Source organism: Anopheles darlingi, chromosome 3 (assembly GCF_943734745.1).
Source record: "Anopheles darlingi chromosome 3, idAnoDarlMG_H_01, whole genome shotgun sequence".
NCBI lineage: Eukaryota > Metazoa > Arthropoda > Insecta > Diptera > Culicidae > Anopheles > Anopheles darlingi.
Genome location: NC_064875.1, coordinates 40,393,803 through 40,418,783, shown reverse-complemented (window position 1 = coordinate 40,418,783; position 24,981 = coordinate 40,393,803). Strand labels below are relative to the sequence as shown.

Sequence of the window (24,981 nt, the reverse complement as noted above, 5' to 3'; positions counted from 1 at the left end):
CGATTCCCGAAGGAAGGAGAAAACTTTTCACAAAACTTTCTTCTCTCATTTCTCTCCACCCCTTTTCCCATCACCTCGGTTCCCCGTGTCCCCTGGCAGGTGGTCCCACACATGTTGGAGCCGAAACCGAAAAGGAAAAAATAATACCCACCACCGGTGTAATATCTTTTCGCCAGTCCCCCAGTTCGCAGAGCGCGGTAGCGCGAAAAAGGCATTAATCGGATCAGAAAAGTCAAAACCACCGGTCAAAGGATTAAGCATTCCAGCCATTCCACCAAAGGGGGGGCCAAACTCGTAGCCGCTGTCCTCTGCGAATGAGCATCGCGGTGAATGCGGTCGAAGTTCGATCGAACTTTATCTCCGAAGTCTCCATGTGGTCGTGCAACCAATCCTCCCAGCCAACAAGTATGCTAATGGTGAATTGAGTGTCGAGGCTGAGCACGACCAAGACGACCAAAAAGCCATCGTACGTCACACAGCCCGGTTAAGCGTCTTGTCTCCCCGCCCCGGAAGGAGAGGAAAAACGAGATTCTCCGGATTATACTATAGCCGGAACGGCGGTGAAAAGCTCGTACGGCAGGTTCCAGCAGCGCAGTTTCCACAGCACGCCACACCACGACACACGTTCGATGCTGGGGGAGTTTCACCGGATATTTGAGAAGGTTTTTAGTTTTTAATCCAAAAACTACCACCAACTAACCAACCCCGTTCTTCTGCCATCCTTCGCTCGCTCTCTAACTTCTCGGAAACTTCCCCATACATATTATGAGTATGCCTGACCTTGCCGTTGCCCGTAACTTTGTTGCAACCTTCGCTTTACCGTGTTTTTAAATCCCATTTCCCCGTTTCCCTGTTCAAGCTCTACCCCGTGCAGTGAACCCACTGCTGGCCGTTCCCCTTTTTCGATCCAGAGTTTCGTGTGCAGCTTTGCAGTGAACAATTCTGGATTCGCACGGCAAATCCTGACCGTGCCCTGCACGTTCAGGTGAACTACTCGTTGGTCAACTTCAACGAAATCATGCTCATGATGGCGACAAACAACTTTCTCGTTTGCTGCTTTTGCACTGTTGTGGCTAATTGGAGGGTACTTTACGGAAAGGAAAGCTCGAATAGTTTACGATTATAATTTCACTTTATACCACCCTCGACCAGATGCATCTCTCTTTTGTGGTACATTTGGTTCGTTAATTGTAGAAAATTTGAAATGCTAGAAAGCATTTAAAACTTCCACAAATCAATTAGCAGATTATTGGTCTGGATGATCATTACTATTAATGGTGTCAAAAGCTTGAAAAGCTCGCAAAGTGTATGAAAAGGCGATGCAAAAGACATTTTTAGCAAAAACTGTTCTGAAGAAGTGATAGACACTTTAATGGAAAAAAATACGAAGGAACAAAGGAAACGATTTAATTTCCTCATCATTCTGGTTGATAATTGTTTTAACCTGATTACTTCATACGATCCATTTTAATCTTATTCCCTCATTGATCTTTTTGCTATTCGAAAAGTCGCCATGTTCCTGCATTTTACTATTCGATCTCCTTTTCTCTATTAACCCCATTGGTAGATGTTTGATATTTTCTTTTTCCCGTTTTGTGTTTCGATTACGCTTTTACGTACGTATCTTTCTCGTTGTTTCGGCCTTTTAGGACTTTTAGAGCGCATTGTGCTTTACGATCGTTTTGATAGAATCTTCCAATCTTTCCAGTGCTCGCAGCGAAGTTGGTGGCAACGAACCTCTTTCTTTCGGGACAGCTGTTGCTACCAACTTTCCCCGCAGAGCACTAACCTCACTGTTGCTTAGTGTTTTGGCTTACGCTAAATTATTGTAAAGTAGATTGAGTATCAAAATTATTCCATTTTATCTTTTCTTTTTCAAAATTCTCTTAACTTTTCTTTTCGAATGGTTTCACGTTTGTTTTTTTGGGTTTTTTTCTCTCATCATTCTACAATACAATACTCTTGTCGGTCAAACCGTTGGTAGCAGATTACGTGGTGGTGAGGTGGTTTGGGTGTACTTCACATCCGGCACTGCACTGCTCATCTCAAACCAGACACAATACTTACACCTCCGCCAGTGAAAGTTAGGCTCGTACCAAACTCCAAGCACACCTTACAGCTGGACCCACTGCCACAATCCACATTCCAGTAACTGTTTTCCTACATTTTCCCTCAGATGAAACACACTTTCCGTAAACAAACAGCCGTTAATCTGTGGATCCGGACCAACGGTGCCCGTCCAGGGAAACGAATCGGGAGTCTCAGGGCAAGTTTGTGCCGGTTGTAAAAACAAGCTGACGGAAAATCCTTCGTAAACTCGACGTCACTTTCGTCTTCACGTTCGTTCTGTTCGCACGAGGGGATTAAATTGGTTATTTTGTCTTGAGACCGGTTCGGGCGGCAAACGCTTCTGAGAGTTCTAAACCTACGCAACGTACCCGTCCAGTCGTCCGTCCGTCCATCCGTTCACCCATCGTTATCGTCGTTTATTAGGATTTATAGGGAAAGTTTCAGCAAGCTCGCAAAACAAGTTCCTTCTCGGGAGGAGCACCTTATTGTGGTGAATGGTTTTCGGCGGAGAGTTTCCGAACTTCGGTGCAATAAACTTTAACATTCTGTCACCCTACCCCAGGAAACCATAACAAAACGCAACAAACAGCTAACCGTGAGCGTTAATGCTTGAAGAATCATTTATAGTAAGGCCCTCGAGTTAAAGAGAATTTCACTGTACTTGCAAAGGGAATTCACTGATATTGCATCACAATATCAGTAATCTGGTTAGAGTTTGGATAAAATTGTTCAAAAATATATCCCAGGCGGTTCCTAGAAATGTAGATTGCAAATTACAGACCACCTGTGACAACAGCCCACCTGTTGTTGTGGTGAAAAGGTTGGTATACGCTACTTGGAATACGCTACTCTCTTTTCCGTAGGGCTCTCGCTACTTGAAAAGTGCTTCAACTGATCCTCACCGCGAGTTGCCACTCGAGTGGTGGATTGCGTGGAGAAGGACGGAAAAATGTGCGAAACCAAGGGAACGCTGCGGTCACGAAGGATATAATATAAATCCAGCCGCGTGTCTTCATTCGGCTTCCGGCGTAAGCCGCATGCCCACTGCCAACGGAGACCGCGAGATTCTCGCTGTCCTATGTTTACGCCTTCCAAACAGCCTAAGGGTAGGGCACTACCACCAGGTCCCTTTTGTACACCAAACAAACACCAGACAACGTCTCTGGCTCGTCACTTCCTCACATCCGAAAACCAATCGCACGGGATTCTTCTTGGAATTGGGATAATGTTTTTCCTGGCCGATGTCTACGTTACCCGGTGCTGCACGTACCTACGGGCTACGAGCAGGAGTACTGGAGTGATGAGAGAAGGGTTCGCATTGATCAGATTTATATCGATCCGACGGCCGATACGGTACGTCATCAGGAGGCGGCATTACCGGGAAAGAAAGCTGGGAAGGGAAATGGTTTGTTGTGCGATGGTTTATGGATAAAGTTTCGTAGCATTTCGCCCATAATGGAACTGCCATCGGAAATCTTTATCATTAGAAAAATAAATCCTGACCGAGCGAGGATGTCTGTTGGTGGTCTGGAAGGAAAATTGGAAACTCGGTGACAGCATTTGATCGATTGTTGTGTGCTGTTGGTGAGCGATCCGATTTTCTTCGCATCTATTTTTGTGTAGAGCTGCCGTCCATATGTTCCTACAAACTGTCAGCAAATGATAACAACGATAATAATTTAAATCATTCTACAGGATACCATGCTCCAGTCTCTTAATGAATATAATGAATGTTAGAACAGAAAGCCTTTCTGGCTCTTGGTGTGTTGAAAATCATTTCATCAGCTTGTGAACTGAGGTGATGAATAACATTTGGTAAAGGGATAAACTAAGAGGTGGCCTTGAGCCTCCGCCGTGGGGCATATAGCTTTATGTTAGTAAGAATAAAGGACCACTAACGCACTAAATTATATCATAAGCGTTGCCAGGTTACGGTATAGGAATATAAAAAGAGATTCCTCTTTATTTAAAGACGATTGCGTTTTGTGGAGATTGAGGCATAGTTGTTTAAAGTCATCCCAAATCCAAATTTAATCAGAATAACTTGACGTACATCTGTTAAGAAAGTGCCAAACATGGAATACAGATACGCATTCCTATCCTAACCTATTTTCGATATTCTTTATCCTTATAGCACATACATGTTGCCTCTTGACAAAGAACTGGCAGCTATATCTCTCTATCTACAGATGCTGCCTGGTTATAGATTCTACGAGTATAGATTTTTAGTTGCAATTAATAGACACCAGAGTAATCTTCCGAGCAGGGAATTTGACATGATTGTCGAAACTTGTCGATTAAATTCTTTTTACTGGCAGCCAAATAAACGCTAACTTTTCTTTATTGTTACAGTATCGATTCCATACATTAGCTTGAATTACTGATAATCTAAGTTTAAAATAAATAGATCGAACTTGCTTCAGAAACAATATGGTTTAGCAACATGTATATCGTTAATCTAATATGTCAACAAGAATAGGTCATCGCAAGCTAATTTGGGGACATTAGATTACTATCAGAGTACCTCAAAAAATCGAACGATGGCGCAATTAATTTCCATCAAAAAGCTGACCCATCACTCTGTCACATTAGGCCCCATTTCCGGTGTCGGTTAAGGAAGCGACTATATACCATTTCCTTCCTAAACGCAATGTTTATCTTCCCAGATCTGTTCAGCGGTTCAATGCATGTTTTCGACTAAAGATTCAACGCATTCCTATCATTTATTCAACCTGGCATGCTCACTGACTCATGCACACCCGTTATGACCGGATATGCGCCGTCTTCGCAATCACACAATAATCCCTTGCAACGGTAGCGACGTCACGCATTCTACGCACGAATGTCCAATAAATGTTCACCCGGTATCATCGTTTGACCTCGCCCAGTTCTACTACCAGATGGAACGATGACTTGGACGAAGAAGTTTTGCTCCGGAATCGGGCTTCGGTACTCCCTTGGGAGTTTTGGATTATATCCTTAACTTTCCCCTCCTGGACCGAACTGTGACCAAAAATCGATCGATGCTCAATGTGTACTTCGCTCGCTGCGTGATGATGCGTGTTGTAGCAGAGGAGTCATGCAGAGCGATGTCCAAGACGGGAATAACGCAATTATTTCTCCATTATATGTGCTCTCCAATGCACTGGAACGCATCGAACTACCCTTGGGTTGGGCCAGTAAAGTGATGCTGATTTATGACATCATACCTATCCGAAGGCATCAAACGTCGGGGGTCGGTTGCACCTTCCACTCTCGAGAGTACCTACGACCCCTCCTCACGATTCATTCCCCTCCGGTCTTTAAGCATCAGCATAAATCATTCATGCCGACGCACACACACGAACGCAAAACGAAGCATAAGCGATCTGAGCGCGACTTGAGTTTGATGTAAAGCAAAGGGAAGATTGCGGTTCGAGCCCGAGCCCGCAAGCCCCGAGTCCCTTCGTCGACTTTTACCATCAATCTTCTCCGTCCCTCGTCAATGGAGTGCCGCCGCAAGAACGGAGCAGCGTATCGTATTACGCCAGAACCGTGAAACGAGAGATCCACGAGCCACGAGTCCCCCGGCAAGCCTGAACCCTGTACGTGGGTTTTTGAGGCCAAGCCGCTTCAACCGATCTTAGGACAATAATGGACGAGTACGGGTCCACAGATGATGCGAAGGACGATGGCGGTTAAGGTGGTGGTCTGGAAGGAGCACATAAGAAGCCAACAATTCGATCCACGTGAACGTTTATTGTTGCAATTTTCAAGAATCCCGAACGAAGAAAATTCCCAACTTGCTCTCACTCTCTCTTTCGCTGTCTCTCCTTTTCCTCTCTTTCTCTGGCTTTCGATTTTCCCGACCCGGAGTGCTGCGCTTTCAGGTATCCCGGCGGATCGTGGAAGGTCCTGAAGACGGATTTATGCATACATGCCTTTCGTGTAGTCGCGCGGTATGAACGGCCATTAGTAAAGCTTGCTTTTCATCGCACCCACCACCGGAATGCAATGCAAAATCTATTGTGCCCCACCAGGGACCCAGACTGGCGTGCTCGCGATACCATTGTTATCCTTGCCTTCCTCCATTTTCCGAAAACGACGTTCAGGACGTTCCATCATAAGCCGTTTCCGCAAAATCGTATCGTTCGGGGGTCGGGTCCGGGTGTCATAAATAGACGCAATTCCTGGCAACGGAATAGGTACACAATCGTGACAGAGAGCACCGGGAATCCTTTGGAAAATATTCGCCCACGTGGCGTTGCCATAACCTCAATCTAACCGCCAGCCTCAAGACTCCGAAAGGGGGTCTCCGGATCGCACGCCCTCAAACCACCAATAAATTACTTTCGCAGCGAATGAAAATTAAACCTCGGCGTTCGGTACCGTGGGGAGGGGTGGCCTGGACTGCGGCCACTGCTGGTCATAAATCCGTGCATCCAATGTTCCGTAGCGCGGGCATGCCACAGCGCGAGGGCGAACCGGAAAACTGGAAAACTAATAAAAATTCCATGCACACATTTTGGCCTCCTCACTGGTGGCCTCGCGCTGGTAAAGCATAATTCATGCAGCGCTGGAGCCATGCACATTTTCCTCTCTTTCTACTCCTCCAAGACGCTCTAATTAGAATCGATCCAAAGCAGGTAGCAGCAGCATCACTATACCTGACGCAGTGTTGAGACCGTAGGCGCAGGCATGGAAGCAACCCTCTCGTGGGAGATTCGTCGTTCTGGAATCTGGAACATGCCTCCTACGAACTCACGAACTACTCCACAGAAACGTGGCCTTACATAACGCGATACCTAACGCCGGAAACCCACGAAGCAATCGGCCATCGGATTGCCACCGACGCTGTATACCGGATGCGACCCAGTTCGGTGTGATGCTGCTACTGCTACTGCTCCTGGTGGTCTGGAGCAACAGTTTGAAGCTCACTCGATCCCCGGCATCGGCCATCTTGCTGGATCGATTTTTTGCAGAAAAACAACTTTCCACCCCAGGAGTGTGAGTGGGACCCGGGGGGAGGTAGTGATCCTTTGTGCAATTTTCCAACTTCCAGCCGCCCGGGAAAGCCATTGTTTTTCTCCCCATTGGCCCCATTCGGTTGCTATCGAAAGAGGACGGGGCGGAGGAGGGGGGGACACCATTTTTGTAGACACAAATGGAACTTTTATCATTGGAACTGTCAGAGTCATCGTAGTCGCCCTCGTCGCCGTCGTCAAGGAGATGACGGGGCTGATGGCGTTGTCGTGCGGGTTAAGGATCGACAGACGAGAAGAAGCTCGCCTTTCTGTCAAGCTTTTGACAGCGGGAGCTTATCGTTGAAAAGAGCAAAAAAACACACACACACACACACATAACACAATACATCTAGCAGTCTCCTTCTTCTCCATCTCCACACGCGTCGAAACCTAGCGCTGTCAAGTTCCGGCGGGTCCTTACCCAACTCACAAACTAAACATCTTTTCCAACAACACTCGCGTTACATTGTTGTATTATTTGTTTCTCTCGCTCTTTCTCTCTTTTTCTCTCCAGTTTCTCTCTCCATTTTCAACTATTTTGTCGATGTTGTGGCAGCTAAATTTGTCATTTCTTTCCTCTTCTTTTTGGACTTTTGTTTGTTTTTCATCTTTCTTTTTCTCAATTTTCTAGTGGTATGAAGCGGTTCAAATTTCTTTTCTTCCATTTTTCGCTGTCTCTCTTTCACTCGTTGGCTTCTTGTTTCGGTGGTGCGTTGTTCGTGAATGCCGCTTACTTAAACCTAGACTCGACTTCGAGATACATAGCTGACCGAGAGGGAGAGAGAGAGAGAGAGAGAGAGAGGAGCCAATGTTTGTTGGATGGAATTCCGGGGAATAAATGATAACACAACCTGCCCCAAATACCTGGCGCTCTCGATCAACTACCGATAACTGACTAACTCAATTACCGATTACCCTTGCAGACTGCCATCAACGATGACACAGTGAACTCCTTTCTGCGCCTGGTTGGAATGCAGCTAAACGGTACGGCCGGAACCGTCACCATGGCCGCCGCCTCGGAACCACCCGAGCCACCACCAAGGAATCCCGACAAAATCAACGCTTCACTCAAACAGCTCGCCGAATCGGTAGGTTCCAATTGTCACCGAGAACGGAACGGGTTCCATTCCCTAGACAATCGAATAACCGTTTTAATAGAATATCGTTTAATCGCTTCACCCTCCAAATGCAACGCTCGCTCGCAAATCGTTTGATAATCTTTTTTGCAAACATTTACCAGACAAACACAGTGGAGAACATCCTCATGGAACTCACTCCTGCTGTGTAATCAAATCAATGGCTTCTCATCACGAAGAGGAGTCGACGTTTTGCATCATTCCCTAGCTATCCTTACGCTTGTAATACCCTACCGCCTTCCTGTTGCAAGGCGAGACAAAACGCTTCCGGCAACCGCCAAACCTCATCATGCATGATTATGATTGCTATTGACTGCTGGCTGGGGTACGATGCTAACTCACGAACCTGCGCCTATCGACTGTCAAATGCACTGCTGGTGCTTAGCGCAATGGAAGGAAAATCGCGATTTTTCATTTCGTTTCACTCGAAATGTTCCACTTTGAGAGTGCTGTTCCCGTCTCCCTAAAGGCTTCTGTGGTCTACAGTACGAAGTAAGTTAAAGAAATGCAATTACATCCATTAGTGGATGATGTGAGTGAAGATCTCATCAGCCATCGGTGCACTAAGGTTAAGCAATCAGGAAATGATGGTATCTTTCATTTATCGCTTGAGTAAAATGCAATCATCTCGCATCACTTGCTACGTACGTATCTGTCTAAAGTCATCAGTCTTGTTAAAGTGCGTCGCAGAATCTTGCTCAAGGTCATAAAACATATCAACTCTTCACATCATGGTGCATAAATTGTGCAGTTGATGCAAAATAGACGCTAAGAACTAGACGATAAAAGTGTTTGCTAATTACATTCAACCAGTAACAAAACTGAACGAGATACTTCGATTAGATAGAGATTGGGCAGCAATTACCAAGCGCAACTGCGAAAATCGTTTACCTAATCAACGCTTTCGGCCATACTCTAGACCAGCTACCGGAAGACAAGTGTTTAAAGAGAGAACCAAACAAATCTGACCGCATTGTGCAAATGATCCTTTTACCTTCAACGGTTCAATTCACAATCTGCTCGACCATGCAACACCACTACGCTCCTCAGTTAACCACCCAACACCTCTCGACCACCTCGACAGCAATTAATGCTAATTTGAAAATGTAACTGTTTGCTCCGCGCTTATCGTGACGATCCGGCAGCGGTGGTCCCGAAATGGAGCCGTATTTGGCCGATAAGCCGTCCACGGCCACCTCTAACCAGCATCACAGAAGGGGAGAGAGAAAGACACATTAACCTGATTCCACTGAAAACCCTTTTACCGTTCCCTGGCGATGGCCTAGTGAGCAAATGGGCAAACAAACAGGGAAAAACCATTCCACGGGGCGATAGAAAACTCATCAGCTGATGTGCGGCCAGGCTGGGCAGCTTCCAGGCTCCAGGCTGGCGGATCACCTTCGTTCGCACGCTCATTAGACCATCCGCAATTCACTCCAAACAGGGCGTTCTAGGCATTCGATTCGTGCATTGATTTTTGAGGTCGAATGCCGTGATTGTGGCGGAATGCGAAACGTTCTTTCGGTTGCGGCTTCCATCGGTTGCGACCACGATCTAGTCCGCCGCCAAAAAAGGGGAAACTACCTCCAGCACTCCCAACGATCCTTGCACAGCACAGCAACAAAGGACAATGCGCGGCAGCTAACTTCAATTGATAAAATTTACATATAAATTAAACTGTCGGCTGTCACAGTCACAAGCCCGTCGGTTCTTCGATTGTCCAACGGTCCCGGTGCGGGCCGAGTAAAGGATGGTTTGCACAGAGCCGATACTGCTGTCACTGGTCCCTGCATCCATCCTGCGGGGACCCAGAGGATCTGAACAATGGTATCCGGTTGCGCGCACCGCACGGTTCGCACCATGTCATCAGTGCCAACATCCGGGGGCCGCCGGATGAACGCTTTCCGCAAATGGTGGACTGACAGCCAGCCAGCTAGCCAGCCAGCCAGCCGTTGGGCCACACTTCTGGAGATTCGATCGATGATAACGATACGAAGTTATACGAGGTGTTACGCCAACGAGATTGGTGGTTTCGCGTAGCCGTCTAGCACCTGCACCGTTCGAAGTTCCAGCAGCAGCAGCAAACAGCGGCTTCTCGTCCTGTGGTGCTGGTCTGTGCGTTGGCCGTAAAACTCAATAGTGTGCCTCCCGGTTTTGAGTGCTGTTAATTGGAACGGAATTCAGAGTACGGGTGGAAGGGTGCGTTGTTTTCGTTTGAATTTATGTCATTGTGGTGCTGCTTGTCCAGGTGTTTTCATTGCGAAATGCGAATGTTTCACTTGGGGATGAAATTGTAAGTTTAAATAGCCTAGAAAATCGTTTAAGCTTTAAGGCACCACTGTTATTGAAGCGTTTTAAAAACATGCTTCTACCGATATACTGGCTTGAAAATATTTTTAAAATAGTCTCTATGAATTGCTGAAATTCGCAGTTTAAACAATGCAAAACTGCATAGCATTCAATATAGTTATCATGTCAAGGATACTTTACGGTAGAGATTCAACTGATAGTATGATAAAATGTTCATTGAATTTGATTTGAAGTCATTCGTGAGGACAGCAGAAAAATAGGATTAAGCTAGTTCACTAATTGTGGTATTTCTTTTGAAAAAAATTTCTCCATTTCGCCAGCGTTTATCTGGATGAAAATTTCACACCATTTTAAAGAAATTTATTAAAAACATAATCAGAAAGCAGTCGAAGTTCAACGTTGTTGTGATTCATGGAATTTACTAATGTCACCTGCATAGTTCTTCATTTATTGCAAAAATGGCAAAAAATCTGCCAAAGAGCCGGAATGAAAATATTTTTACATTAGATCTACGATGACTGCTTAATTAGATTCTATTTAGTAGCGTTATATAACATTTGACTTTGTCATTAAAGCAGCTGCCATCCGTTTTTTGTAAATGTCTTGTTTTGAAAAGGGTTTTATTCAATTTTCTTTGTCCAAAAACGTGGTGAACGCTTACGATCCATTTTTTTACCACAAGACACGATCACAATCATGGTATGCAATAGAGCGGCATTCGTTACGAGAAAGAGCAATAAGACACATGATGAGTCTTTTTTTCTTCAGCAAGCATGCAGCATCAATAAATTTTGTGCGACATTCCCAAGACCATCTTTCTCACTTAGCAGATATGTAGCAGATATGATCACGATACCCTCGGGAAGTTCCAATTGGCTGAGATTCGCTACTACAAAGGCATTCAAATCGGTCTTCTTATACCGTTGGGTTTAAATTGATGTGTAAATTGTGTTTTTTAATGTGCCCATAGGGCATCTAAAATTAAATACCATGGTAAGGGAGATTTGGCCAAGACTGAATTTGTCATGCTATCGATTTAGAGTAAGTTTTGAACTTAATATTGTCACTAGATCCCTTACGCGATTTAATCTTGGAATGGCTATATCATAACTGCAAAATTTCCTAATGATTGACATTCAGCGATAATCTAATTTAGTCCAACCTGATTTAAAAACAGCTTCTTACATAAATTAACATTTAAATATAGAAAAAATAATGCCTATTGCACAAAATAGACGTCGAACCACGGCTTTTAAGTTGCGAGGAATCGAAATAGACAACTTAAACATTACTTCATTTCTTACCTAACAACTTATACTTCATCCTGCTTACAACTAACAATATTGCACAGAGTCCCAATGGTGCTAACCCAGTTTTAAATGGTATCCTGCGTCAATATTCAAAACTCTTCAAACAAAAGTTGGACCTCTTGTCCGCTTCGATAGTATTAATTTTACTGCTCTATCTTCTCGACCACTCTCGATCGATTCGCGGTGTTATTGAGTGCATGCTGCCTCAGCAGGTGATAGAGATTGAACAATCAACAAACCATGACCAATTTCTCCAAATTCCAATGCCAAAGATGATAAACAACAACGATGTGCTGTTGCAACAACGATCGAGCGAGCTGAGCTCGCATCTGGTCGCGTTGGTTCCATTTTCCAAATCCAATTGCCATTTGGGATTGTCATGCGGAGGGGACATTCCTGGCACACGGATTCACCACCTGCTGCTGCTACTGCTGCTACCGACACCTCGATTATCACGTTTCGTATGCGATTGTTTCGCTCCAGAAAACACGCTCGCTGGATACGGCCGCCAACGATAAGGCCGCGGGTGCATCGAATGCCGGCACCGGTAGTGCAAGCAATGGTGGCCGTCCATTCCGGCCACTGCTATCGCTCGATAGCAACGCCAAACCAACCAAACCATTCGATGCGACTGACCGTGGCACACCGACATCGGCTCCTGCCACCGGTTTCGGTGGATCGGAGGCTGCCACACCGGCCGATCTAACGCCGGCCGGACAACGACAATCGAATCAACCACCACACTCATCCACCTCGTCCTCCTCATCATCCGGAGAGACCGGGCAAATGGGTGCGAATGGAATGGTGGGCCTGGGCGAGGTGGGCACTAGTCCACCCAAACCATCGACATCGAGCAGCAGTAGCTCCCAGGGATTGGCTAACCTGGACAAGGCGAACCCAACATCCGGGCAACAGGCAGCGAGACAGATCAGTCCAACCGGAAACACCGCCATCGGTGCCAGTGACGGTGATAATCTCTTCAAGAACGGTGTCACCGATCTCGGTACGTACGTTCCCCAAAAACGCTTCGCAAAGCGTAGTTCCCGTGGCCATCTCGTTGTCCTCAACTAGCGTTCCTTTGTATTTCCCTCCCCCTTCCCGGCGGTTTAGAATCACCACAAACGACCAAAATACGGCTGGAAAACGAACGTTTATCGGCGGAGATTACGCGACTGAAAAAGCTGCTCGAAAACTCGCCCGATGGTGCCGTCGGTGGGATCGAGATGTTCTCCGACAACAACAGCTTCGATGCACACTCGACGGATGATAGCAGCAGCCGGGTGGAGAAGCTGGAGAACGAACTGCGGATATCGAAGGAGCTGATCCAGAGTAAGTGCAGAGCCTCATTTCTAGTCCGCTTTCCAGTCGCGCCATCACCATCATCTTTCACGTTATGCGCAGGTCTTAAGCTCGAACGGAAGAAGCTACGGGCGGACAAGAACGATCTGCTGTCCCAGGTGAAGCAGCTCTGTTCGTCGCTACAGGAGAAGGAAGCCGAACTGCGCAACTTTATCCGCAACTACGAGCAACGGATACGGGAATCGGAGTCTAACTCGGCCAAACAGAGCACGGACCGGGAACGGGAACGATGGTCACTGTTGAAGCACGCCCGGGATGAAGCGGAACGTTCGATTGCTCTGGCCGCGCAGCTTAATGCCCGCGATCTGCAGCTTCAGCGGACACAGGAGCAACTCCAGGAAGCACGCCGGCAACTGTCCGGCTGTCTGTCGGATCAGGAGAGTCTAGTATCGGCCACCGCACCACTGACACCACCGTCGGGACTGATGGTTCACAATCCGGTCTCCGGTGGCTCCGGCGGTGGTGTGTCCGGTGGTGGAGTTGGCAGTGGTGGATACGGTAACATCAGTGGAACTCCCGGTGATCGTGGTTCGTGCAGTGCCGATTCAGGTGTACGAGGTAAGTAGTAAAACACACGCCTGCTGTAAAGCGCGCCGGATGGCCGTGTTGACTATCGCGGTCACCTGACCAAAACCCAGACTTTATTGCAGGGAGTAGCGACCGGGAGAGTGCGGCCGGTGATCTGAATCTCAGCGATGGTCCGTGTGAGAACGGACCGTGTATACAGGTGGACTCGGACAGTGTCTCGCTGGTTTCCAGTCACCACAATGTCTATCAGTGTAAGTACAGCCCTCCCAGGCGCTCGAGCAAGTTCCGTGTTGATCCCATTGTACAATCCTCGACCTCGACCTTTCTTCCATATTAGATGGTACACCAAAGGAGCGAAGTCCCACGTTGTCACCCCTGAATGCGGGCGCCTACTCGCGATCCGTAGATAGTGCAGCACTTTCCAGGTTAGTTCGGATTTCCCAAGGCATAGCTTACTGCGATTTCTTGACGATGCGTTTGCGACAACCTTTACTTCTCTACAGCTCCTACCGATCGGTCGAGCAGCTGGGATCACCGGTGGATAACGAAAATCAAACGTTCGCCCGAAGGCTACAGCAACAGCATTCCGCCTCGGGACCCTCTACTGCGTCGGTTTCCTCCGCTAAAGCGCAAGCTTCGGGGCTAACGGGCCGGACCGGACGTGGTGGTACCTGGGGTAGTATATCCCGAGTGTTCGCCCGTAGCCGTAACCGTAGCAAGAACGCTCCGATCGATACGGAAGCCTCGGACTTCCAGTGGAGCCCACTGACCGAGGAGGGTTACGCCGAGAAGCTGCGGCTACTGCGCGAAGCTTCGTCGATGCCGATGGAACGTTGGCGAGCGTCACAGGTGCTGGCGTGGCTGGAGGTGGCCCTCGGTATGCCCCAGTATAGTGGGCGCTGTGCCGAGAACGTCAAGAGTGGTAAGGTGCTGCTGGAACTCAGCGATGCCGAGCTGGAAACCGGGCTCGGTACCTCACACCCGATGCACCGGAAAAAGCTTCGGTTGGCCATCGAAGAGCAAAGACGGCCGGAACTGGTGCGCTATCCCACCATCGGACAACTGGGACACACGTAAGATTCCTTTTGATTGGTTAATTGGTTGGATAAAGCTGCATTTCACATAAGACGCGTGTTACGAGGCTTTTTTGAGGTAAACACGTGCGGTTCGTTTGTATCACATCAAAATATGTGGAAGTGTTCACATATAAAAATCGTAACGTTTCCATGGAGCTTCAAAAGGAGCTTTAAAGTTGGCGTTTTTTATCGACTCTGTAAAATTTTACAGATTTTCGCAGATTCTGAACCAAGCAAGCTACGCAAATAAACCAGCGTTGCACTTTGATTTTGCAATTGGTTTTGGCAGGAATGTGTTGATATTCCGGTAATCATTGTTTTGTGTGTAGATTAAATTACTTATCATGATTTTACGACGTGTCAGTATTGATATAGTGCTATTTTTCGATTAACCTTCATTACTCGGTTTAATTTTAAGCGGTAGCGAATTTAAGCTTTTGACTCAAAAAAAGCCATCTTTGGTGTGTTGTGAACGCCTCTGATGTGAAAGCGGCTTAATTCCTCCGTTTTCCTAATCTTTTGCTGTGTTCTTCGGTAGTTGGGTCGCGTCGGAATGGCTACCGGACATTGGGTTGCCACAGTATTCGGAATCGTTCATGCACTCGCTCGTGGACGCTCGGATGTTGGATACACTGTCCAAGAAGGAGCTGGAGAAGTACCTGGGAGTTACCAGGAAGTTCCATCAGGCTAGCATAGTCCATGGTAAGCACGACTTCGCACTGTTGGTGTACTTCTGCTTAAAGCAATTCTACTGTATTTCCCACAGGTATACACGTACTGCGCATCATGAAGTACGACCGTCAGGCGATCGCCATGAGAAGGCTACAGTCGGAGAACGTAGACACGGATCCGATCGTATGGACCAACCAACGATTCATCCGCTGGGCAAGGTCAATCGACCTCGGCGAGTATGCGGAAAACTTGAAAGGTATATAGGAAGGACGATCTTCGCTGAATTGATTTCCCGCCAAATGCCAAAGCTAATTCTAATAAATGTCCGTTTCTTCCGGCCTTTGTTCTCGGTTCACAGATAGTGGCGTACACGGTGGACTAGTCGTTCTGGAACCGTCCTTCTCTGGCGATACCATGGCGACGGCGCTCGGTATTCCACCATCGAAGAATATCATCCGGCGCCATCTGGTGACCGAGTTTGACGCACTCATTCTACCGGCAAGGTAAGTGCCCCCTTGCCCCTTCTGAAACAGTGTCCCCATTCATCCGTCGTGCCCTTGCATCTGGATCTCGCCACACAAATGTCATCGTGTCCCATATCCCCATTTCTCCGCTCGCTCATCTCCGTGCTCCATCATTAAACGTTGCAACCGTGTTGTTGAATCCCGTGACCCGGGAGCTGAACTCATTTGATTACATTTTATCTCTCTCTCTCTCTCTCTCTCTTTCTCTCTTTCTCTCTTCTCTCTCTTTTCCTCCCATCTATAACCCTCGTTTCTGGAATCGCTCTGGACCTTCGCCGTCACCCTCTCGCCATTATTTCCCTCTTTCCGATTCCCTTTACCAATATGATTGAAAAAAAAACTCCTCCAACACGTAAACCCATTAAATGTGTCCCTATAAAATGGATAAAAAAATCCTGATAATTTCCATCTCTACTCCCCAATCCCGGTTGGGGGTTATACCTGGTTGGTACCTTCATGGTGGTTTCGCTTTTTTGTGCGGAATTGCATTAAACTACACCCCAGGTACGTGATATTCTGCCAAATGGAAGAGTATCCGATGGATGGTGGTGGTCCGGCGGTCCGTACCGGTTCCTCCACGATGCACAAGAGCTCCATACGATAAGTTGGCCCAACGGGACCGATCACTGGACGCCAGAACAATAATCATCCTCACCATCATGGTTCTTATCCCTTCCGCTGTGTGTTAACCTACCAGCCTTTTCATTCTCTCGAGTTATTATTGTCGAGAGAGAGAGACAGAGAGAAAGGAATACGATTAGATAAAGGCAAAACGTGCGAATTAAGGATTTATACTATGTCCACAGTGAGCATATCTTTGGTTTAAGAAAAGAATCCTTCTTTCGATACGCGATAAAGCTTTCGACAGTGGCCGCTCCTGGCTGCTACTGTCTCTTCCCGCTCCCGAGTTAGGCTAGTGAATTGCATTATCAGTAGCACACGGAACACCGACAACCGCACAACAACCATCCTCCAATACAATGAACTTACAAAGCTTTTTAGAGGAAAACAAACCCAGAAAACACCGAAGAAGGATCAGCGCAGTGGTCTCGCGAGTGTCCACTACGGTCTCTAGTCAATATAGGAAACAAAAGGGAACGGGGGAAGAAACAAAACAACGCCAAATGACATATTTAACCAAACAAAACTCCCCCCCACCACCACGAGCTGCGGGTGGGGTTAGCTTTTTTATGCATTATAAAAAATACAAAAGAGAGAGGGGGGGAATTGAGAAGGGATGGAGGTGGTTGTCGCAACCGAAGTAGCCAAAACACTCGATACATATTAGTTACGCACAACGACGACCGATGGCGAACGTTTTCGATAGACGAACTACGACGGAAAGCGTTGTTTGAGTTCTCTTTAGTAACAGACTTTTAAGCCACACACAAAAAAGGACAACGAGAATCAAAATGAACAGTACGAAAACAACACACAGATTACTAGTTTACGTATCGGTGAACTCACCGACCTTCCGAGAACAATTTAGGTTCCACAATTGGGGTTTGAGTTCCGCAGAACCGCTTTTGTACCTCGAGGAAGCAGAGAGCACCTCGGTAACAGCACATATAAAGGGAGAGAAAGGAATGTTAGTGTTAGTTAAGTGAAAGCCATTTTTAAAACTACGCAAACAATCATCGATCCGATCGAATGTTTCCTCGGTTGTATTCGTTTCTTCCTTTGAGTTCTCCTACCGACTCCAGGGCTCTACTTACTGTTAGTTTTGTCTCTTTGGCCGCTGTTTTCGGAAATAGAATGAAATCTTACGGACTCGTTCACTAATGCGTACTCAACTCAACTCAACGCTCGTTGCTAAGCTTTTGGTGCTGTTCACACCCTAACACCACGGTGTTAGAAACTGTCCGTTTCGCACTCCAATGAGCCACATGTCATCGTGTAAAGTCTTGACAACGATGTTGCGACCACTGAAGGTGTTAACTGAAGCACCAACACTCTCGCTCTGCCTCTCCGTTCCATACCGTAAGCGCTCGCGTTCGCCAATGCCATAAGCACCTGGCACCTTGGCACGAACTAGGTCCTGGCCGTTAGGATACGCCACCGTCGCCCGCTTCACCGTGCTCTGCGATGCGCAAATCATCCACCATCAGCATCATCATCTGTCACGGTAATTGCTTTACAGCCCGGTCGGTTCGGTCAGCATCCGGTGGTTTCTTGCTTCTGGCTTGCGACTGTGCCGCGCAAAATGTTTCCCCCCATCCATGCCCATGGTCTGGTCGTAACATGGTCCCTCGAGCTTAACAACCCACTCCAATTACTTGGTGAACAGTAGCACCAGTACTGTAGTCTGCTGCCACTTTGGTGTGGAAATTGTGACGCAGATCATTCTCATTCGAGTTGCCATGGCAATGCTCCCAGTACGCACTGTGGTCCCGAGAGGTGCCAGCAGCAGCAGCAGAGTGAAATGAAGTTCTGCGGAAAGCGTGAAGCGTGAACCACAACTCGAGGACAAACCTGCCAAAACCAGATGTCCAAAGACCCCCAGGATGCGCCCTCCTGGGGAAAAGAGTTGACATCCACGAAACACTGAGCCGGGAACGAATGGGACCACTGTCCGGGACCTTTTTAAAGCCCGTTCCGATACTTCTGCGGAGCACCCAACGATGGCAGTGGCAGTATTGTGCGAAACGATTCACTCGTGCGATAAATGCGCCATTTGCAATTATGTAGCGCTATTGCTGCGTTCGGGTTGACCATCGATAATTAATCGACCTTGATTGAGCGAATTTAATAACGTGCCCACGTCCTGTTAGCTTTGCGATGGTGTTTCCGCTTCCGCTGCCTCATAATCCACCGCCCACCGTTCGATGCACGAATGATGAATTTTTCATCTGATTGACACTTATTGGTCAGTGGGGCCGCACTCCTCCTACCATGTGTTCGCGCGCCGCTCTGCTGGTGGTGGTGGTGGTCGCTAGTGAAAGATTAAAATTAATGTGGCAAACGATTTTCACGCACATTTACGTCGCGGTTTGTGGGTTTTGTTGTTTCTCCATTCGACCAGCCAGACCAGCTTTCAACGGTACAAAAAAACGGCCAACCAACCAGCCAAGCCTCTCTGAGGTCTCAGAGGCAACATAATAGCGTAATACTGCAACGAGCGCACTGATGAATACATCGACCTCCTGGTTGAACGTCCACCCGTAAGCTTCGGTTATAACATACTCGATAATCGTGTCGTCGGGATTGATGAAAGGGATTAAAGCGCGTCTGGAGCTAAAGCGCGCTGCCCGTCACATGCCCGTCCCGGGGATTTACAACCGCGCAAACGGGAACAAATTAATAAGCGCCTTGCAACCTTATTACTCCCGCAATATTCGGTGGCCACCGCATACACCCATGTGATGTATGGATTCAATTAAAGCAATTTCATTACTCATTTGCGCTCGAATCCATAAATCCCAACTCTACCTCTTCCCTTCGGCTTCAGCTGCAGCCGCTGCTTCGTGACAAGCATTTCACAGCTCTTCTCTATTTTAATTATAAAATCATTTAAATTCATTCCAAAACCCTAAAGAACAGTCTACGGGGTGATTGAGAAGTGTGGAATGCTGGCCCTTAGACTCATCTCTGGAAGAGACATTTTTATGCGAACAGCGCCAGTGGTTCGTGTCAGGGACGTGCAGTAAACCGTCCAAGACTCATTTCGCTGTCAACGCTACACTCTCTGTCTGGATCGTGGATAGTCGGATCGGATGTTGTACATGATGCAGCAGCACACAACGTTATCACACAGGTGGCAGAGGTGGCTGCTGGACTGGTGTAAATTCTGTCCACATTCGAATTCCGACGGGCATATACCATGTACTCGCATGGCACCGATGGATAGATATGATTTTCCCTGTGCTATACATGTCTGTCTCTGGATGCGTCTGGGTCTGTCTGGCCAACAGGTTCTGTCCATCGTTTCTTTTTCAAAACAAAAACTCTACAACTCGTACCGAGCTATGTTTAAATCGAATTGCAAATGTCGGAAACTATGCTAGATGAGTTTGGCGTGTGGCCAGTTCGTCCTGCTAATCAACTAATGAAACTCTTGCTGCTTTTCTACACGACTCAAACGACCTCAAACCAAAGTCACGTTTCGTGGCCAGCAAGCGGCAGCACCAGTATAGTTTCCCATTTGCAATGCTGCCCCGTTGCAGAACTGAACCGAGAGAACTGGAATGCCAAACGATAATTGACATTCTCTCGTCGTCGTCGTCGTCGTCCGTGTCATCGCCGTTGGTTGGTCCGTGTCCGTTGCATATTTTCCATATCGTAATTATTGACTAAAGCACAAACACACACACACACGCAGTACGTTACACAGTAGGACACGAGCGCTGAAAGGCACCAGTATGGACGCTGCGGTCGGTCGAAGCTGATTAGTTCGTTTATTAGCTCATTAAACGCTCGCTGAGCGCACAGGAAAATTGCCATTTTCGATTGCTTTTCCGCGTGCCGCGCGTCCTCCTTTCATCATGGCCACTCGCTCACGACGGTCCTGCCTGTGGGCTTTGGATCGATTCGCTCCGATTCGATTCGTTTCGGGTTGAGCGAGCGGCTAATGCAATTTGCACAGCATGGACCAACATGGCGGAGCGAAAGATGCTTTCTATTTCTGGATCTGGTCAGCTGGACAGCGAGACATTAACCAATGCTACTAGTGATGGACGACGCGTTTTTTCCCCCACTCAAAAGGATTACAAGAATTCTCTTTTTGCTAGGGGCCAGTTCTGTCACACTGCGACTTTGACAGTGAGCGTATCCGAACGTATCAATCATTCGAGAAGAATTTCCGTGAATGACACGCCCGAATTCCAGTGAAAAATCGCAATTTTTGCGCCAATTATTGATGGAATGCTGGGAAAACTATTGGAAAATTCCTAACCTTTCAATTCTTGTCGGGATTTTGAGACAAGGCCGGGAATTAGAAACGGGACATTTCTAATTCCCCAAATTGCTGATTGACAATCACTCGGCACAAACACACACACACACACACACACCAAAAACAGACGCAGATAACCGTCGGAAGCGCGTTTGAGATTAAATTTAATTTTCGCCAATCATTACCATTAAAGCACGTTCCATGCGAACGAGCAGAACTATTGGCTCACGTTCACGATCGCTTTTAGGGCGGCCGCGGCCGCCTGACCACCGACCGATGGGGACCGGGGTGACATAAAATAATGACAATACGTGCCCCACATCCCGTTTGGATCATGGTTAACGGTGGACCACCATCGGACCGGCCCGACGGACGTGAAGAGCCCGCTCAGAGACAACATGGCGTCCTCCAGGTCGTCGTCGTCGTCCATTTTGACCTGCCTTTGATTTCATGGTCGTTGCGGTCTGCGGTGTATTGTGCGGTGTGACCTCCAACAAGGGAAGGAAACGCGAGTCCAGCACAAGCGGAAAAAGTAAATAAAGCCTGATATTCCACAATAATTCCCTCCCGAGTCTAACACCGACACACTCACGCACACAGGAACCACCACAACGGTGGTCAGCACGTGTCACACAGCGCTGCTGCGCGAGCGCTAAGGCGTGCTAATGACGAACGCAAGGGCAATCAAATATTTAAGCCATCGTTTGGCCCTGCGAGACCTCACCACGAGCAAAAATAGACCTCACGACTCCATGATTAAAGCTCCACCACCGAGCACCACGACTGCCTGTCCGGACAAAAAGGTTACGGAATGGTGGAAAATGGAAACATCTTTAGCCGACATAAGGGGTGGGATTTCGGTGGTTTGCGGTGCGAAGCGAATTCGCCATTTCCATCCTTCAGTCGCGAAAGTCTCGAAGGAAACATCAAGTGGTGGTGCCGAGATTTGTGCTTCTTTTGTCGTTTCACAAATCCCCACCATTCGCGCGATCTCGACCGAATAAGCTGCGGCTATTTTGAGCAGAGCAGAGAGAAGATGCAATCAGTTGCTAATGCTTCGTTCCGTTCCAGATCCTCTCATCGGATGATGAGTATTTGGTGAAAGCTGAAGCGAGAAGCAACGGAGGGACGGAAGAACGGAACGGACCGGTAAAGATAATTAAGTTCCTTTTGCTTAAAAGTTGCTGCACTTTTGGGGCATAAATTAATTGCTTCTTCAACAACTGCGCGATCCCTGGCGTCCTGTGGCAGGACAGAAGCAGAAGTGGGGTCTGGGGTCTTCCATAAATAATGTTGCTTCAGCGAAGTTGTAACGATTACCGAAATAGCATTTGCAGAACGAGCGAACCTTAGGAGTCGGCTTGAGTAACTGTGGCCAATGGACGCCAGCCTAGCCAGCCAGCCAGCAAGTGTTGAATATTTGATGTAAAATGTCGCTTACGAGTGTGTCCTTGTACCATAATCAAACATTGACTCATGCTCCCGTGGGGCGGGGGGAAATAGGCAAGCGGTAACCATCTGTTGCCCCCGAACCCGAAATTGTCATCGGCTGGCACTGTACACTGGAGCCGTGCCTTTATTTATGGTCTCGTAGCACGTTGCGAATGCGTTTAATATTTCACCTCGAACGCGGCGACGACGGCGACGACGGCGACGACGACGAATGTCCTTTTAACCACTCGTCCTCGTCTCTCTCTTTCTAAAGTCTTCGGTGCAAAACGGACACCCGGGGGTCATCAAGTTTGCTAAAACACGTAAAGGGCTCTTGTGAGGCTCCCAAAAAAGAAGCTAAAACGACAACGACTCACGGTCCGGGCTTTTGTCCACTTTATGTGAACGCAAAGAGAGAGAGAGAGAGAGAGAATGTGTGTGTGACAAGTTAAAGAAGTTGCACCAAAAAAAACAGAAAAGAACGCGAACAAATTGGACCAACGGGATAAGGTTTAATGTCCCAAACGTTCCCCCTTTCATAATGCACAGGGAGTGTCAGGGAAAGGACCGCGCTTGCAATCACCGCCATAGACGGCCTGGCGTGGTGTAGAATCATCGTCGTGCTTTATGATATTCCTTATTATGCAAAGGAGCACCACCAAGTGTCAAGACACGATGGGCGGGATGATAACGGTACCGTTGATGCTGCTGCACCGCCAAACGGTGTGCAACGGTGTCTGTGTGTTTGTGTGTGTTTGCAGAAAGTCAAACTACTCCCACGGGACCACGGGTGTGAACTCATGGAACCTGAGGTCCTGCTTCTCTGCTAGAGTCCGCGATTTGACGCTCAAGACGCTCAAGACGAAGTCTCACCTTCCTTCCTTTCCAAAGGAGAGCATGGCAGTTTTGTGCAGCAAAATTATGGGGACATCCATAAATCGACTTTAATGTAACAGACAGAACAGCGAACTTTCCGTCGAAGTGAAAACGAACGTGTGCGGCAGCAATAAGGGTCGAGGGGGGTACTGCTTCGCTCGTAAATTACGATGAGCTCGCACTTGCACTTGCTTCGTGAAGCGACAAACTTGCGACAACCTTTTTGAGCCTTACCGTGCGCCGCATCTTTATGGCGGATCTTGTGACCCCGGTCCGGTATACCCGGGCTCAGCACAGCAGCTATCGAAGGTACCTCGAATAGAAAACCTCGATAGGAAAGTTACATTCTCGTGTAGTGGAATGGCGTGCTGTGCGGACTTCTTTTAATCGGCGAAACACGTGCCCGAAACCGAGCACATCGATCGACCGCTTTTGCTCGTCGTAAATCATGCTCCATCGGGGGGGAGGGATAGTACCCGGGACACAGAGTCACATGGTCACGCGTCTAATCCTGGGAAAAATGGAAACCCCGACCACACGCGCGGGGGTCACACACATATGTGTTCCGATGACGGTGGTATCAGCTGTTGCGCGAAACAATGCGGAAAACTCTCTCCTTGGGCCACGCTACGCCGGAAGGATACATTCGGTTTTCGGCTGCCCTTCCATTGTGCCCTTCCATGAAAACCAGAATATGCTCATACCAGACGACGGTCTAGGACCGTGTATGAGGACAAACTTCCTTTCGTGTGAAAACGGTCGAGGATTTGGCGAAGCGGAGATCAGCGCCATCGTCTGGCCATAACACCTCTACACCACCAGTGTGGTGATCAGCGCCAAGCTCGCAGCTTTTCTATTGTTCTTCTCTGGCCGGAATTTTTTTGGTTTTGGTTTTGCTTCCCACTTTGCAAACACAACCACCACATGACCTTCAAGCGTAGAGCAGACGCCCGCGAGTGTGCTTGCATAATTCATGGTGCGGATGGCGATACCCCCAGACCTCGGAGGGTTCCGGAGCTCTCGATGTCTATGCTTAACAGGACGGACGGCCGGACGGACGGATTCACACAGACAGTATGCGTGTGTGTGTGTGTGTTTGTGTGTGGGTTTGATGAGCTAAAATTTCATCCCCGGCACTCGGTGCAGAATTATTCATTGGAATTTTGCACCCAACATTGAAGTAAGGGAGATTTTCGGAAAAAAAAAGTTTTTCGTTCAAGTGTGCATCGTCGACCCGTAGAAGAAACCGTCAGAGATCATTTCAAGCGTTACACGATAGGGGGGGCGTTATGTTTTTGATGCATTTATTTATGCAAAAGGAACGTTAATTGTAATTAATTTATCCAAAGGATTTCAGCATTTTGTTGAATAATGCTGATGCGTGCACGCTACTTATTCGTTCAACGGTTGGGCTGTCAACAACAAAACATGAAATGCTGAAAATAGAGGCAAACAACACATCCTGATCCTGAATCCATAGGCGCGCATCCGTTTCCATTTCGATGCTTGACAGGCGCTGGCAGCGAAGCGAAACGAAAGCAAACACTTTATGCCTAACAGTTTGCCTAATCGCATAATGGACTGGTCATCAGTGGTGCAAAAGGACACGGTTCTTCGATACCATTTGGTGCCGCCTCGCCCATGATTGTGCTGCCAGAATCAGTTCGATGCGCCAATCCCGTGTTTGCGGTGAGTGCATTTCGATGCACCGAGAGACCATCATCACCATGCGGCGTATGACCTTTTCGGGATGCATTGATGGGTTGTGGTCATTTAGTAGGCTGCGATTGCGCGA

At 47.7% G+C, this 24,981-nt stretch overlaps 1 protein-coding gene across 13 annotated transcripts in view; it reads left to right on the top strand.

Annotated features, from left to right (window-relative positions):
• The window catches only part of LOC125955988 (kazrin), a 60,232-nt gene that overhangs the window by 18,994 nt on the left and 16,257 nt on the right, over nt 1–24,981 (top strand). For 7 of the 13 annotated variants that reach the window (XR_007469125.1, XM_049687370.1, XM_049687373.1 and 4 more), the window contains 10 exons: nt 100–662; nt 7,997–8,161; nt 12,313–12,832; nt 12,940–13,746; nt 13,827–13,967; nt 14,054–14,141; nt 14,220–14,789; nt 15,331–15,494; nt 15,559–15,720; nt 15,823–15,967. Coding sequence is in view for 12 of the 13 variants with exons in the window: in XM_049687370.1 (XP_049543327.1) it covers nt 630–662; nt 7,997–8,161; nt 12,313–12,832; nt 12,940–13,746; nt 13,827–13,967; nt 14,054–14,141; nt 14,220–14,789; nt 15,331–15,494; nt 15,559–15,720; nt 15,823–15,967 (2,795 nt within the window). In the remaining variant the exon portion in view is untranslated. Of the gene's footprint in view, nt 1–99; nt 663–7,996; nt 8,162–12,312; nt 12,833–12,939; nt 13,747–13,826; nt 13,968–14,053; nt 14,142–14,219; nt 14,790–15,330; nt 15,495–15,558; nt 15,721–15,822; nt 15,968–16,492; nt 18,815–24,981 lie in introns of those variants that run through there. The other 6 variants (XM_049687380.1, XM_049687376.1, XM_049687374.1 and 3 more) reach the window with 6 other exon arrangements.